Here is a 14511-nt window from a genome sequence, read left to right as displayed (position 1 = left end):
AAAACTAAACAATTTAAGCTGCGAAGGACTTGAAGAGGAATACTGTTATAGGCTGAATTGTGTCCCTTGCAAATTCATATGTTGAAGTCTTAACACCCAATATGACTGTATTTATAGATAACAGGGCCTTTAAAGAGGTAATCAAAGTTAAATGAGGTCATAAGGATGAGGTCCTAATCCAACAAGACTGGTGTCCGTATAAAAAGAGGGAGAAACACCAGGAGCACATGTACGCAGAAAAAAAGGCATGTGAGGACACAGTGAGAAGTTGGCCGTTTGCAAGCCAGGAAGAAAGACTCAACAGAAACCAGCCTTGCTGGCATCTTGATCTTAGACTTCCAGTCTCCAGAACTGTGAGAAAATAAATTTCTGTTGCTTAAGCCATTTGGTCTGTGATAGTCTGTTATGGAAGTCTGGGCAGACTAATAGAAATACCAAGTTCTTTTAAAATTATAAGCAAAACTTGAAGAATTCAGTTGTACCCCTCCAAGAAGAAATCTGGGTGGGTCATGCACTTTGAAGGAAAGAAAGGTGGGCAATGAAAAAAATGACTGTGCTGAGAATCACAGATTTCGTTTCGTGTGTGGTACTGTTAACTAAATAAACTGAGCGGCCCGAGTGAGTTCCAAACCTTTCTGAATCTAATTTTACTCTTCCCCAAATGAAAGGTTTGGACTACATGCCTCTCAATATCCCTCCTGGGTCTAAAATTCCAATTTTACTAACACATTAATCCAGTGGTATCGAGCATGTATATGTACGCGGAGGGCTTGGGATGGACTATTAGATTTTTAGTTTCCCTTGGCCTGGCTTGTGCTGCTAATTGCATCATCAAAGTAAAAGGCAATGGTTTAGCCTATTATTAGCTAAAACCATACCTTTAATTTTCTTCTACCCACAAAAGTAGTTAAGAATAGATTTTTTTAAGCTGTAAAAAGTGATGAGTAATAGTAATAATTTCAATAGAAAAATGAGTTGTCTTGCCCAACAGCACAGCAGACTCTTAATGAGAATTAATTGCTTTTCACCTGTCTCAAAATACACAGATGAATATGTTTCTGGGAAAGCAAAAATAAAAGAAAAAAGAAAAAAGCTATTGTTCAGCAACGATGACAGCATTCTTGTAATGCTGCTGCTTTATAAAATTACTCTAATTGAAAATGGATCGCAAACAATTGCAAATAGTGGTTATTTTGTGTGTAGGGGGGAAGGGATTACCAATAACATTTCTTAACGTTTACCTGTATTTTCTAATGTTTTTACAGTGAACATATGTTATTACAGTAATTTTAAAAAGTTAAAAAAAATGGCAAGTAGATACATCAATCTTTTTTTTTAATTTTTTTTTAATTTTTTTTTTAACGTTTATTTATTTTTGAGACAGAGAGAGACAGAGCATGAATGGGGGAGATGCAGAGAGAGAGGGAGACACAGAATTGGAAGCAGGCTCCAGGCTCTGAGCCATCAGCCCAGAGCCTGACGCGGGGCTCAAACTCACGGACCATGAGATCGTGACCTGAGCTGAAGTCGGACGCTCAACCGACTGACACCCAGGTGCCCCTACATCAATCTTTTAAACTGCTTTAAAAGTTATCAAGATTAGGAGCTCCTGGTGGCTCAGTTGGTTAAATGTTCAACTTCGGTTCAGGTCAATATCTCACAGTTTGTGAGTTTGAGCCACACTGGGCACTGTGCTGACAGCTTGTAGCCTGGAGCCTGTTTCAGATTCTGTGTCTCCCTCTCTCTCTACTCCTCCTTCTCTCCTGCTCATGCTGTCTCTCTCTCTCTCTCTTCAAAACAAACAAACAAACAAACAAACAAAGTTATCAAGATTAGTAACAGTTTTAAATGTGCAGCCTTCAGAAAAGCAGAAATACAATCATGAATTTTAAAATCCTTTTAAAAGGAACCACTTTACTGATTCCACAATCTGAACATCTGGGTTGTTGCTGCCCTCTTTTGGTTCACTGAGGCTGGGCTGAGAAAATTTCAAATGAAAGCAGCAATTTGAAAATAGGTTATTTAATTTTAACTTCTTTGGCAGATGAACAATAGTTCATAAGTAAAGGCAAAGTAGGCTCCCAGCATAATTCTTTGTCTATAGGGCAAGTCCTGTCTTCTGTAGACAAAGTAACAGTCTTTTCTAGGCAAAATGAAGCTAGGAAGAGAATCACATTTTTCCAGAGGATCTGAGCATACATACCTTAAAGGCCCTAAGGAGTTTTTTACTACAGATACATTTGAGGACTACTTTACTTAACAGTCTTCTCTCTTAACATTTCCTGTAGGATATAAACCTAATCTTTTATTATGCTTATAGATAGGAGCTTTAGAAATGCTTTCAAAATTCAAAACTCCAAAAAATGCTTTTCAAAATTTTCTGCCTGTCTTCCTTTCCTTATACTCTATTTTGAGATTTATTTACTATCAAAAGCAGATAAGTATCCCAAAGTCACCAGATTTGTGCATCTGAAAGGAATAAGCAGGTTATTTTCTGAAGGAATCTGTCCGAAAACATAGAGAATAGGACGCTGCTACAGATCAGAGGATAATTTTAAAAGCTGGAAAAAATAACAAGTAGATACACAAAACCTCTAAACTGCTTTAGAATTTATCAAGATTTGTAATGACTTTAAAAGCATGGCTTTAACTGCAAGCCAAAAATCAATAAAAAACTGACTGAAAGTCTTTATAAACGGAACCACTTCGCTTTTTCTACTGTCTGAACATGTGAGTTTCTGTTCACACGGGAGTGAGGATGGGGGACAGTGATATGATCAGACTGATGATGCCTGGGGTTTGGCTGAGAAACCCCTCATTCCATGTTGCCTGCCCCATCCCAGTCCAAATCTGGCAAGAACAAAAGCCAGTTTTGTTTTTTTTTTTTTTTTTGTTTACCATTTACTTTCATGGGTGATTCAAGGCCCTTTGGACTTATGAACACAATACTTCTAGCTATGGGAGGTGATTAGACTGCTAACTTAGACCAATTTTTTATAAGGAAAAGCAGGTAGCCCAGATAGATCTAGTGACAGTTAACACTTGGCTACCATTTTAGGGTTTGGGATATACTTTGAAAGATACTATCTAATTTGACTTTTACACCAATCATACAAAGTAGGCTTTAGCCCATTGTATAGATGAAGAAACAGCTTCAAAAAGTGTAAGTGATTTGCCCAAGGTCATACAGTAAGTAAAGCTGGGTCTTGAGCCCAGTTCTTTCAGATTGCAAATGGAATGCTCTGATAAGGAACTGGTCACCTGGGTTTCAAAATGATTTTGATCATTTTTATAGGAAAAGCAAAAGAAACTGTTTCAATTATTCTTACCTGGTAGTGCAAAGATTATTTTTCTTACACCATCAATATCCAAGGTTGCAAATGTTGTTGGCAGGCTAGAGAATGAAAGAGATCATTTGTTAGGGGCTGCTAAGTAATGTGACAAGTAAATTAAGTACTCCAGTTTTCTTGCTATGTGGATTTCCATATAGAGTATTTATCATATAAAAATACTTTTCTGTTGACTCTTCTTTAAACCTTTATACCATGAATTGTTTCAAAAGCATTTACATTAATTTATTTTTAGCATCTTTATTTTCAAGTAACCAAACTTCCTGGTTTTCTGTAGCTTTTTTTTTTTTTTTTTCCATTTCCTGCTAGTGCCAGAGAAGTGTATCTCAAATCCTGGAGTTTCTCTACCCTTCTAGTTGATAACGTCCATACTATTTTTGCTGGAGATCTACAACAATCATTCTTATTACTGCAAGACTAGCTGGTGATAGTCTATCAGATAACTGCCTGTTGTTCAAGATGAGTACTCCTCAACCATTTAAAACTATACTCAGCAATAAACACAACACTGGCTTTTTATGAAGGGATTTTTTTGAAATGTCAAAATAAATAAAATACCATGACTAGAACAAAACTAAAGCAATATTAATTTAAAAATATTTATAAATTATACTTCCTCAAGATTCTGACATGAATCCTGATCATGGGGGTGTGGGAGAGGGCTGAGTGTAAGTAGCATAGAGTGGACAGGCAGTCAAGAATAGTGATATTTTTTTCTATTGATTATGCTTTATATAAACTTTTAGCTAAGATTTCCTTATATTAATGAAACTTGAGTAATGTAGAATCATTAGGGAATGTTAAAATTTCCATATAGTTGAAAAATTATCTCTTTCAGTACCTAAATCATTTTTATTATTTTTGCAACTTTGTCTTTCAAAAATGGATCACTCATTATTAGCTTTTGCAATAATATGATGAACATTAACATTTTTTTGATGATTCACAACTATCATTATTAACTTATTCTACTCTGCTATCCTACAGTGATGTAGGGTCACAGGGTATATTGTGCATTGTTTTCACCTATAAACCATAACTTCATCCCACACACTGAGGTTCTTGTCTCTTTTCCCTTAGTTTTTTTCTGTGGCTCCCCTTCATGCTAGGCTCCATCATCTTGTCCCTTAAAGCTGGCTTTAGGTTTAGGAACCAGAGAGGATTAGTAATAATTATATTGTCAGAATGATAAAAATAATAGTAATGTTATTATTTTGAAAGAAACATCTATGCATTACATCCATTATTTCATTTAACTTTCACAACAATCCCATGAAGTAACAGGTATCATCCCATTTTATAGATGAGGAAACTAAGACTCAGAGATTAAGAAATTTGGCTCAAATCACTCAGCTACTAAATGGGAAAACAAAGATTTGAACCAAGATTCTTTTAATTTTATGGCTTATAATTGGACAAGGCTCTCAGAGGGTCTACTGTGAAGTGTTAGTATGTGTACTATGTAACATCTATTTTTGGCTACTCTGAGGCCCTTTTTGCTTATTTCCTGATTCTTGGCTGTATTTTAGAAAAACTAGATTACATTATATACCAATTTATGAATAGGTTATTTGGCAATGACTGTTACTATGTGATGAAAATAATTTCCAAGATACACTCCTGGCAACAGCTATGTTCACTGTAGATGACCCATAGAATTGTGATTGGTAGTCCTGATTGGTAATACTTCAAATGTCTTTTTGAATATCTCTGTGTCTAAAATGAAAGAGGTTAATTACATTCTTAATGTACTGTATGTGGGAAGAGCAAAGCTAAATTGTTCTTGAGCTTTTTATACTTCTTGTTCTACTATTAAGGAGCAATTACTTTTAAATTCTTATCTTTAGACAAGTATAAATTCTGGACAAGTAAAAGGAAGCCCACTTAAACTTCTAAACTATTTTATTATAGCAAACTAACACACATAATAAGAGTGAGGAGGGAATGCATAATACTTTCCTTCTACTGTATTTAAAACCAATTTAAGTTATCTTTTACATCTTGCAGACAGGTACTGTGATTTCTCTAAAGGTACTCATTTAAAAAGCATTCCATTACAACAAAACATTTTATCATGCACTGCTATCATGAGTGTCCTATTACAAGACTGTGAAGCTTTTGTTTAAGTTCTGGTAAGCCATTTCCTTCTAACTCAGCACCTATTGTTCAGTTCTCCTCTTGAGATCAGAATGTAACAGCATTTATACAATGACTGAGGTTGCAGAGTGTTATGACTTTAAGGGAGGAGAATAAATGTTAGGAACTGATGAGAGCGTTAAGTTGAAGTGGTAAAAAGATAAACTGAAAATAAAATAGTACCAAAATTATACATCACAGGTGCTGAGATTGACTTAAATAATAGATATTACAAATAATTCTCCTCTAGAGGTGAGGGCAACTAATATCAGCTTCTTTCTCACTACAAAAAGAACAGTCAATTCAATTTTTGAGGTTACTGAGAAGCACACTGACATGCTTTTGGGATGTCCTCTGTATTCTAATCAAATTAGTACTGCCTACAGGGATGGGAAAAAATGCCTGTGCACTCACAACATAATAATATTTACTTAAGACAAAATATTCTTAATAAGAATGATTCAAATTCAATAGTCTCAATAATAAAAGGACTTTGTTAGCAGTAGCCATATTGGGGCAACTACAGAAATATAATGCCAGGAATTTTACATTCTATCAAATTGTGGAGAAGACTTTAGGGTTAATCTTAACTTCATACTTAAATGGTAAAATCATGGTGATAAAGCCTAATCCTAGACCTGATGAGAGGTAACCAATAAATCGGGGAGTTGAGGAGGGATGCCTTTATACTTAAAAAAGGTTTCTGAAATTTATGATGTTCCCATAGCTCACTCCTAACAACTGATGTCTCACCTCTACTCTCTCTTAGGGTTCACATGAATACCCATCAGAGTATAATTCTGAAACGAAAGCATAATTACTGTTGTCCCTGACAGCATGGAGGTGTGCTAGAATTTGAATGCTCACCTCTACACTGAAGCCTTTGAATGGGGAAGGAAAAGTTTATAGAGTAACAGGTCTGAACAGGCAAACTATTGCTTAAAGACATGGCCACACATTTTCATCAACACCATTGTTTGGCATTCTTTGAGGATTTATAACTGATTACAGAACCTCCATCAGCCCTTCCTTAGGGAGTTATTAGCTTTAGGAGATGTGCCAGATCTTGGTATGTGGTTATTCTTCTTTTTCCCAGGAGGTGGTAAGAAGCAGTATGAAAGAGTACTTATGAAGTATTTTTGCAAAGGGAAGAAAAATTGAATCTGAATCTAATCAAGCTTTTAGATCTAACTTCTAGTCCATACAATATGCTGGAAAGAGAGCAGAACAAGTTCACCACCACCACAACGGAGCCATTAGCCAAATCCATTTGTTAGGACAAATGATTCAGTTTCTTCAGCAAGTCAATGGCATGAAAAAAGGAGGGTAGAGGTAAATGTTCTTATTCAATACAGATTTAGTAACCAAATACAGCTTGTGGAACTGATGAATTCTAATTCAAATAAAGCATGTAAGAAGGCATTCTCTCTTTTTTTTAATTTATTTTTTTTATTTTGAGAGACAGAGAGAGAATACGAGCTGGGGACAGGGGCAGAGAAAGGGAGAATGGGAGAAAGGGAGAGAAAGGGAGAGAAAGAGAGAGACAGAGAGAGACAGAGAGAGAGCGAATCTTAAGCAGGCTCTACACTCAGCACAGAGCCCGATATGGGGCTTAATCCCACAACCCTGGGATCATAACCTGAGCCAAAATCAGGAGTTGGATGTTCAACCAACTGAGCCATCAAGGCTCCCCAAAGACATTCTTTTTCTTAACATTTGGGAGAATTTTGAATATGATCAGAGTATTAGATGATATTAACATACTCTTATTTATTTTGTTAGGTAAGAATACCACTGTGATTACACAAGAGAATGCTGCTGTTATCGTTATTATTATTTGAGATGTATACCAAAATGACATTGTAGAATTTGCTTTAAAGCAATAAAAAAACAAAAAAACCCAAAAACAAACAAACAAACAACCCAACAAACAATCTAGCCTTATGTTCTCTCAAAAAGGGAAGGGAGGATTGATAAAACAGTCTGGGAAAATGGTGATAGTTACTGAAGCTAGGTGATGCGTACACGGGGGTTTCACTGTACTCCTTATTTTTGTGCATTTTGAGAATTTTCATACTAAAATGTTTTTGAAAGGAGAGAAAGCAGCAGTATGGAGAGAAAGAGAAAAAGAGAAAGAAGGAACTAGACATGGGAACTACAGAGAAAAGGTTTGGAAAATTGCTTTGCTTTGTTTATAATAAACCCAGTGACTCATAAAGAAGATGAATTCCCATTTCAGGTAGGCGCTACACTGATGCAAGGAATTCTAATACTATTTCTTTTATTAGAATAAATAATCCATAATAGAAAATGTAAAAAGAAAACATTTAAAACTTTGTTAGTCAGAGCAAGCCAAGCCAACCCCATATATGAGATAACAAGATTATTTTCATACCCTGGTTTCATAAAAACCCTGCCAAAATGGATCTGAGCATGAAGATCAATGTCCAGCACCTGCTTGAGATAGTCCTGCAAATATGAAAAATAATCACTTTACTTTCAAACATTCTAATATCAGACTTTCAAAACTTCAAATGAAAATAAAATGAATTTATAAGATTGAAATGAAAAGAAACACCTTATTTTAGTGAGTTTGATTTACTTAAGACAAATATTCCTTCATCTCTTCATTCTTGTCATTCATTTATTCTTCAATATTGAGTACCTGGTATATGCTGAGTACTAATCTGGGTACAGGGGGATATGGGCTTGAGCAAAAGAGACAATGTCCCTGCTTTCATAAAAAATACATTCTAGTACAATTAGATAATAAACCAAATAACCACATTAGCATATAAATCATTACTTGATAGGTTACTGTTTCTCTTTTAATATAGAATTTTATGTCTGAGAAAGGATGTTAGCAAATAAGAAGCTTAAGAAGTTGTGCTGGGGCAGGGAAACCACATGTATGTATACTATATTATTTTACTTAATGGACTTAAAATAATGCACACATTCCTTGAGGAAAGACTTGGACATTTGCCCACAGACTGCCAAATCTAAGTAAGTCAACTAAAATAAAAAATAGGGAGGGAGCTCTGAATCAGAGTAAAGGGAGTTTAATTGTTCCAAATGTATATTCTGCCAACAAAAACACAACCAGCTTAAAGTTACAACCAATCCACAGTGGTTTGACAAAACCTGACCTTTGAAAATGAAAGGCAACACTGCCATGCGGTTGGTTTTGTAGACATAAAGAAAACAAACTGCAGTCTTTAAAATTTCTCAACCTCTAGCTCTATTGCTGAGTGTCCTATTCATTAATCTAAGAGTAAGTCTAGTCACTTACTAAAATTTAAATATTGTACAAGCTTAGGATACTTTATTTTAAAAATCTGTTCCCTTCTATCTCCACAGCCTCAGCCAACATCATCTCACCTGGATTACTGAAATATGTCTCCTTGGCAATAGTCTTGCCCTCCTCCAATTCATTCCCCCCCACAGTAGTAAGAGAGATCTGAAAACAAATCTGATCAAGTCACCATATAATACTTCAAAACTTTCTGGTTTCCAGGAAAGAGTCTCATCTTTTTAATATCATATCTATGATTCTTGTATCTTCTAGCCCCCTTTTATCAATCATTGCTCTCATCAGGCAATCCTCCTCCCATCCAACCCCGTATTCGTCAATCTCTCTCTCTCTCTCTCCAGTTTGAAACTTTCTTGCCTCCATTCTTTGAAAATGTTCTTACTTCTGTCTAGAATACTCTTTCTTTCTACCTTCCTCTCTCCACAGTTTATCTCAGTTTCACTTATCTTCTCAGCCTCCCCTTCATTCCTAAGGCTAGATTTGGACAAAAGATTGTTTATGTTTATTTTGAGGCTATGTTGTTACATACAAATTTAGAATTATTATCTTTTTCTGATGAACTGATCCATTTAAATATATGAACTGTCCCTCCCAATAATCTACAATCCTGCTTACCTTAATTTTCTCTGATATTAATACAGCCACACCAGCTATCTTTTATTGCAATTTTTTTCTAATCTTTTCTTTCAATTTGCTGTATCTTTCCATTTAAGGTGGGCCCTTTATTACCATGATACAATTTATTGTCTTTTCATAATCCAGGATGACAATTTTTAATCGGAGGATCTAGTCCATTTACATTTAATACAATTTCTGCTACATTTGGGTTTAAGACTATCACCCTACTATTTGTTACTTCTGTTTTTATTTCATCTTTTCTTCTTTTGAATTCACCATTTTTTTTGTTATTTTAATTTCTTTCTCTTCAATTAGCTTGTTAGTTACTAGTTTTTTTATTATTATTTTAGTGGTTATTTTAATTTTTTTTAATGTTTATTCATTTTTGAGAGACAGAGTGCAAGCAGGGGAGGGGCAGACAGAGAGGGAGGGAGACACAATCCAAAGCAGGCTCCAGGCTCTGAGCTGTCAGCACAGCCTGATGAGGGGCTCAAAGTCACAAACCACAAGATAATGACCTAAGCCAAAGTTGGATGCTTAATTGACTGACCCATCCAGGCGTCCCCTATTTTAGTGGTTATTTTAGAGATTATAATATGCATCCTTGAATTATTATAGTATACTATAATTTGATATTTTTATTACTTCCCAGACAATGCATGAGACTTAAAATATGCTAACTACATTTATTCCTCTCTGCTTTTTGTGCTACAATGTACCATATGTTCTATATAAATATTTAGTATATATAATATTTAGTATGTATATATTTAGTGTATGTATGTGTGTATATATATAACTATTATATATATTTCTCTATATATTATACAAACATATACTCTACATTTATGATTTAATATGTAATATTTATATACAAACCAATTTTAACTTCATAAGACATTATTATTTTATACAATCAATAGTCATTTACATTTACCCACATATTAACACTTCTTTTTGTTCTTTAGTCCTTTCTGCATTTCCACACCTACACAATATTTCTGACTAAAAAATTCCAGTCTTTGCTAAGGCTGGTATATTTCCTATTTGTCCTTATTCCTAGAGCACTTCAAAGGTTTAAACTAAGAGCCTGAGATATTTGCCAGGGCCCCTCCCCACTGCAGGCCCTGAACTAAGACTGCTAAAATTCTGTTTATTTTCTTAGCCTCTTATCTACTCTGTTATGGTTGGCTTCTTGGCCTCTTCTACCATTACACCTCCCCCCATCCCTCTGGCTTAGGAATTAGTAAATGCTTTGAGGAAAAATGTGGCAGAGAATTCTAGTGTTACTTCTCTGTCCTTCGCTTTTCTCTGAGATCTTGGTGCCTTAAATCCTGGATACCTCGGTTGTTCTCTTCAGACACCTGCTTTTTCTTCTCTTTTTTTAATTTAAAAATTTTTAAAAATTTATATAGCTTTTATAGTTGTTCTTGGTGGGAAGCTTCGTCCAAATAAGCCACTGTATTATAGTAGGAGCATAAATCTCCAGACCTTATGTGCTGTTATAACACTATGTCCTTCTGATATCACACACATAGGTTATACTGCAATTGCCTGATGATTGGTATATATACTTTACTGGACTATACAGTTTGTAAGCGTAGAAACCTTGTGTATATATAACAAACCCCTAGTGAATAGCACATGCCTTTCATTCACTCATTTCTTAGTTTGACAAATATTTTTGAGTGCCTATTATACATCAGGAATTCTATATGTGCTAGAGATTTAATGGTGAAGAAGAATAAACAGGACACAAAGATGTTCTGTTGTGTTTTACTGGTGAAGACAGACTAAAATAAGTAAAGCAACAAATAAAATAATTATAAAGTGTGGTACATGCTATGAAAGAAATAAACAGGTACTAGGATAGAGAATAATTGGGTGGGGTAGCAGATAAGGAAAGGCCATTTTAAAAGAGGTGGTGAGGATGAGAAGGATTCAGCCATATGAAGGATTCAGCCATACTTCCAGGCAGAGGGAAGTACATACTAAAGCTTCTAAAGCAGTAAAGAATGTGCCTAGAACTAAAAAGACAATGAGTAGGAAAGAGGCATAAGATGAGGTTGGAGAGACAGGCAGAAGCTATACTGTAGGCTTTAAAGGTTATGATACAGAGTTTTAGAAAGCAGACATGCTCATTACATATTTGCTAAATGAATGGAAGTATTTTATTTTTCTTGAAAACAAAAAACCTCTCTGTTGTTAAAAATGTCCTTTTCATTCTTTGTGAACATGAAGGAATGCTTAATCTTGCTGTGACAGAGGGAAAGCTTGTACCAGACATAGCCATAAAGGCTGAGAATCATCATTGTTTTTAAGTTTTTGTCTACCTATAGAAGCAGCAAGGATCTCTGTCTGATATTCTGAAAGCTGGAGTCAGATAGGAAGAAGAAAAAGGAATGGATGAAGAAGCAAGGCCTTTTCCACAACTCAGGTAAGAACAAACAACATTAGACAAGTTGCAAAAGACTTTAAAATGGGCAACAAAGATTATTGGATGTCCAGTGTAGCACAAACTTCTGGCTTATTTATGTGTTTCATCATCTTTGAGCTATTTTACAAAAATTAAGCTTTAGAAATGGAATATTATTCAGCTATAAAAAGAATGAAATCTTGTCATTTGCAACAACATGAATGGAGCTAGACAGTATAATGCTAAGCAAAATAAGTCAGAGAAAGACAAATAACATATGATTTCACTCATATGTGGAATTTAAGAAGCAAAACAAACAACAAAGGGGAAAAATGGGAGGGACTGAGTGGGGGAGAGAGAGAGAGGGATGGAGGGAGGGAGGGAGACATAGAGAGAGAGAGAGAGAGAGAGAGAGAGAGAGAGAGAGACACTCTTAATTATACAGACCAAACTGATGGTTCCCAGAGGGGAGGAGGAGGGAATGGGTGAAATAGGTGATAGGGATTAAGGAGTGCACTTATGACGAGCACAGGATGATGTACGGAAATGATGAATTACTACATTGTACACCTGAAACTAATACAACACTCTGTGTTAACTAACTGGAATTAAACTGAAATCTTGAGAAAATTTAAGCTGTAGAAAACTGATGATAAACAAGATTATTATTCATCTGAGTCTGAGAGGTGTTGGAAGGGGTAATCCAAGAGCCTCTCATCCCCAACTCTCCAGTTTTAGCAGGATCTAGAGAGAAGAGCCCCCATCTTAGGGCCACAGTAAAGTTTGCTTTACCAGGAGGAAGAAGACAAACATACCAAAACAATTATATTGTCTCTTAAATTAAAAGGTGCTCTGTTCTGATGGACTTAGATAAATAACTGCTTATATAAATAGAATATTCCTAAAATTATCAGGCTAGAAGAAAATTTAACATATTTTAAATCAGCTACATTAAAAGGTATTCTTATAATTTTAAGAATCAAAGATCACAAGTTAAGGTAAATCTTTAGCAAATGAGATAAGTTTTAGTTATTAAAAAAACCCACCAATGTTCTTTTTCTTATTTATCAATGTTAAGTATAATTAGGTAAATATTTTTTATTTTGCTTGGGTTTGTTTTTCCTAAACTTACATAGGTTTATTCATCAAATAAGCTAATGCTATTTCTATATATTTTAAGAATGTGAAAAATGTAATATTGGGTACAATATAATTGACTCTGTATCCTGACAAACTTTAAATTTCAATAGTAATTATGTTTGTAGTATGTCAGCTTGAAAATAATTTTCAAGATCTTTAAGTAACTTAAAATCTTATTGAACTGATATTAAATTAACTTAATCAATGAATAATCATCAGACATCCGGATGATTTCTAAGACAGAATCCTGGGTCATTGATAACTAAGCATAATTTCAGTTAATATACAGGTCTTCCTTCACTCATGATGGAGTTACCTCCTGAACCTGCTGTAAGTTGAAAATATCATAAGTTGAAAATACATTTAATAAAGCTAACCCACCGAACATGACAGCCTAGCCTAAGCTACCTTAAGTGTGCTCGGAACATTTACATTACAGAACCCTTCTGTAAAGCCTATTTCATAACACAGTGCTGAATATCTTATGTCATTTATTGAATACTATACTGAAAGTGAAAAAGAGGATGGTTGTGTGGGTACAGGATGGTTGTAAGTTTATCAGTTGTTTGCCCTTGGGATTGTGGCTGACTGTGAGCTGCGACTTGCTGTGGCTGCCCAGAATCACGACAGAGTATTGCCCTGCATATCGCTAGGCTGGGAAAAGATCAAAATTCAAAATTTGAAGTCTGGTTTCTACTAATGTGCATCACTTTTGCACCATTGTAAAGTTGAAAATTCATTAGGTTGAACTACCATAAGTTGGGTACCATCCACACTTTTGTTTGAAAGTTAATATACTTTGTTTCTTACTTTTATATGCTAGGGAGAAGCTATATCTTTAGGTCATGTTAATTAATATGTTTGTTCATCTGTACTACATCAGGAAAGTACAGAAAGGATGCATGTGGCTGTAGAAAGTTATATTCTGTGTGTTTATGAACTTTGCTAGTCTTCTCAAATGCCTACATATGATTTCTCAATTATCTAGTTTTCACTGTGAAAGATAAAATTAGTTATTTCCTTAAACATTTTGATGAAATATGGGTGGTTATAATTATGCTAGTAACATTAATGACAGAGAAGTATAACGATGTGTGTTCTTTTGTTTTTCAAGGAAAAAAGAGTATTTTTTTTTAAAGTCCAACCAGCCCTCAAAATATTTGATCTCAGGACACTTTACACGCTCTTAAATTAAAATTTATATGGATCCCTAGAGCTTTTGTTTATGTAGGTTATGCCTATTGATAGTTACTGTATTAGAAACTAAAACTAAAATATTAAAAAAAATGTTGGCTCATTTGGAAACAGCAATGATAAGGTCATGCTGTGTTTATATAAGTAACTTATTTTTTATGCATTGTTCTATAATTTTGACAATTCCTTTAACATTTGGCTTAATAGAAGTCAGTTGGATCCTCTTACTTGTTTCTGTGTTGAGTCTGATGAGATATTACACAATATACAGTCACTCGAAAAACTCACTGTACATTTATGAGAGAAAGAGAATAAAAAATTCAGATAAAGTCTTAGGAATAGTT

The 14511-nt window shown here is 34.7% G+C and overlaps 1 protein-coding gene across 17 annotated transcripts in view; it reads right to left on the bottom strand.

The window, feature by feature from the left end:
* GPHN (gephyrin) overlaps positions 1-14511 on the bottom strand; it is a 618401-nt gene that overhangs the window by 13767 nt on the left and 590123 nt on the right. For all 17 annotated transcript variants that reach the window (XM_027065952.2, XM_027065956.2, XM_053224579.1 and 14 more), the window contains 2 exons: positions 7882-7955; positions 3330-3394 (listed from right to left, as the gene is read on the bottom strand). In XM_027065952.2, coding sequence (XP_026921753.1) covers positions 3330-3394; positions 7882-7955 — 139 coding nt within the window. The remainder of the gene's footprint in view (positions 1-3329; positions 3395-7881; positions 7956-14511) is intronic.

The sequence above is a fragment of the Acinonyx jubatus genome, chromosome B3 (assembly GCF_027475565.1).
Source record: "Acinonyx jubatus isolate Ajub_Pintada_27869175 chromosome B3, VMU_Ajub_asm_v1.0, whole genome shotgun sequence".
NCBI classification, from domain to species: Eukaryota; Metazoa; Chordata; class Mammalia; order Carnivora; family Felidae; genus Acinonyx; species Acinonyx jubatus.
This window is presented reverse-complemented; position numbering and strand designations above follow the sequence as displayed.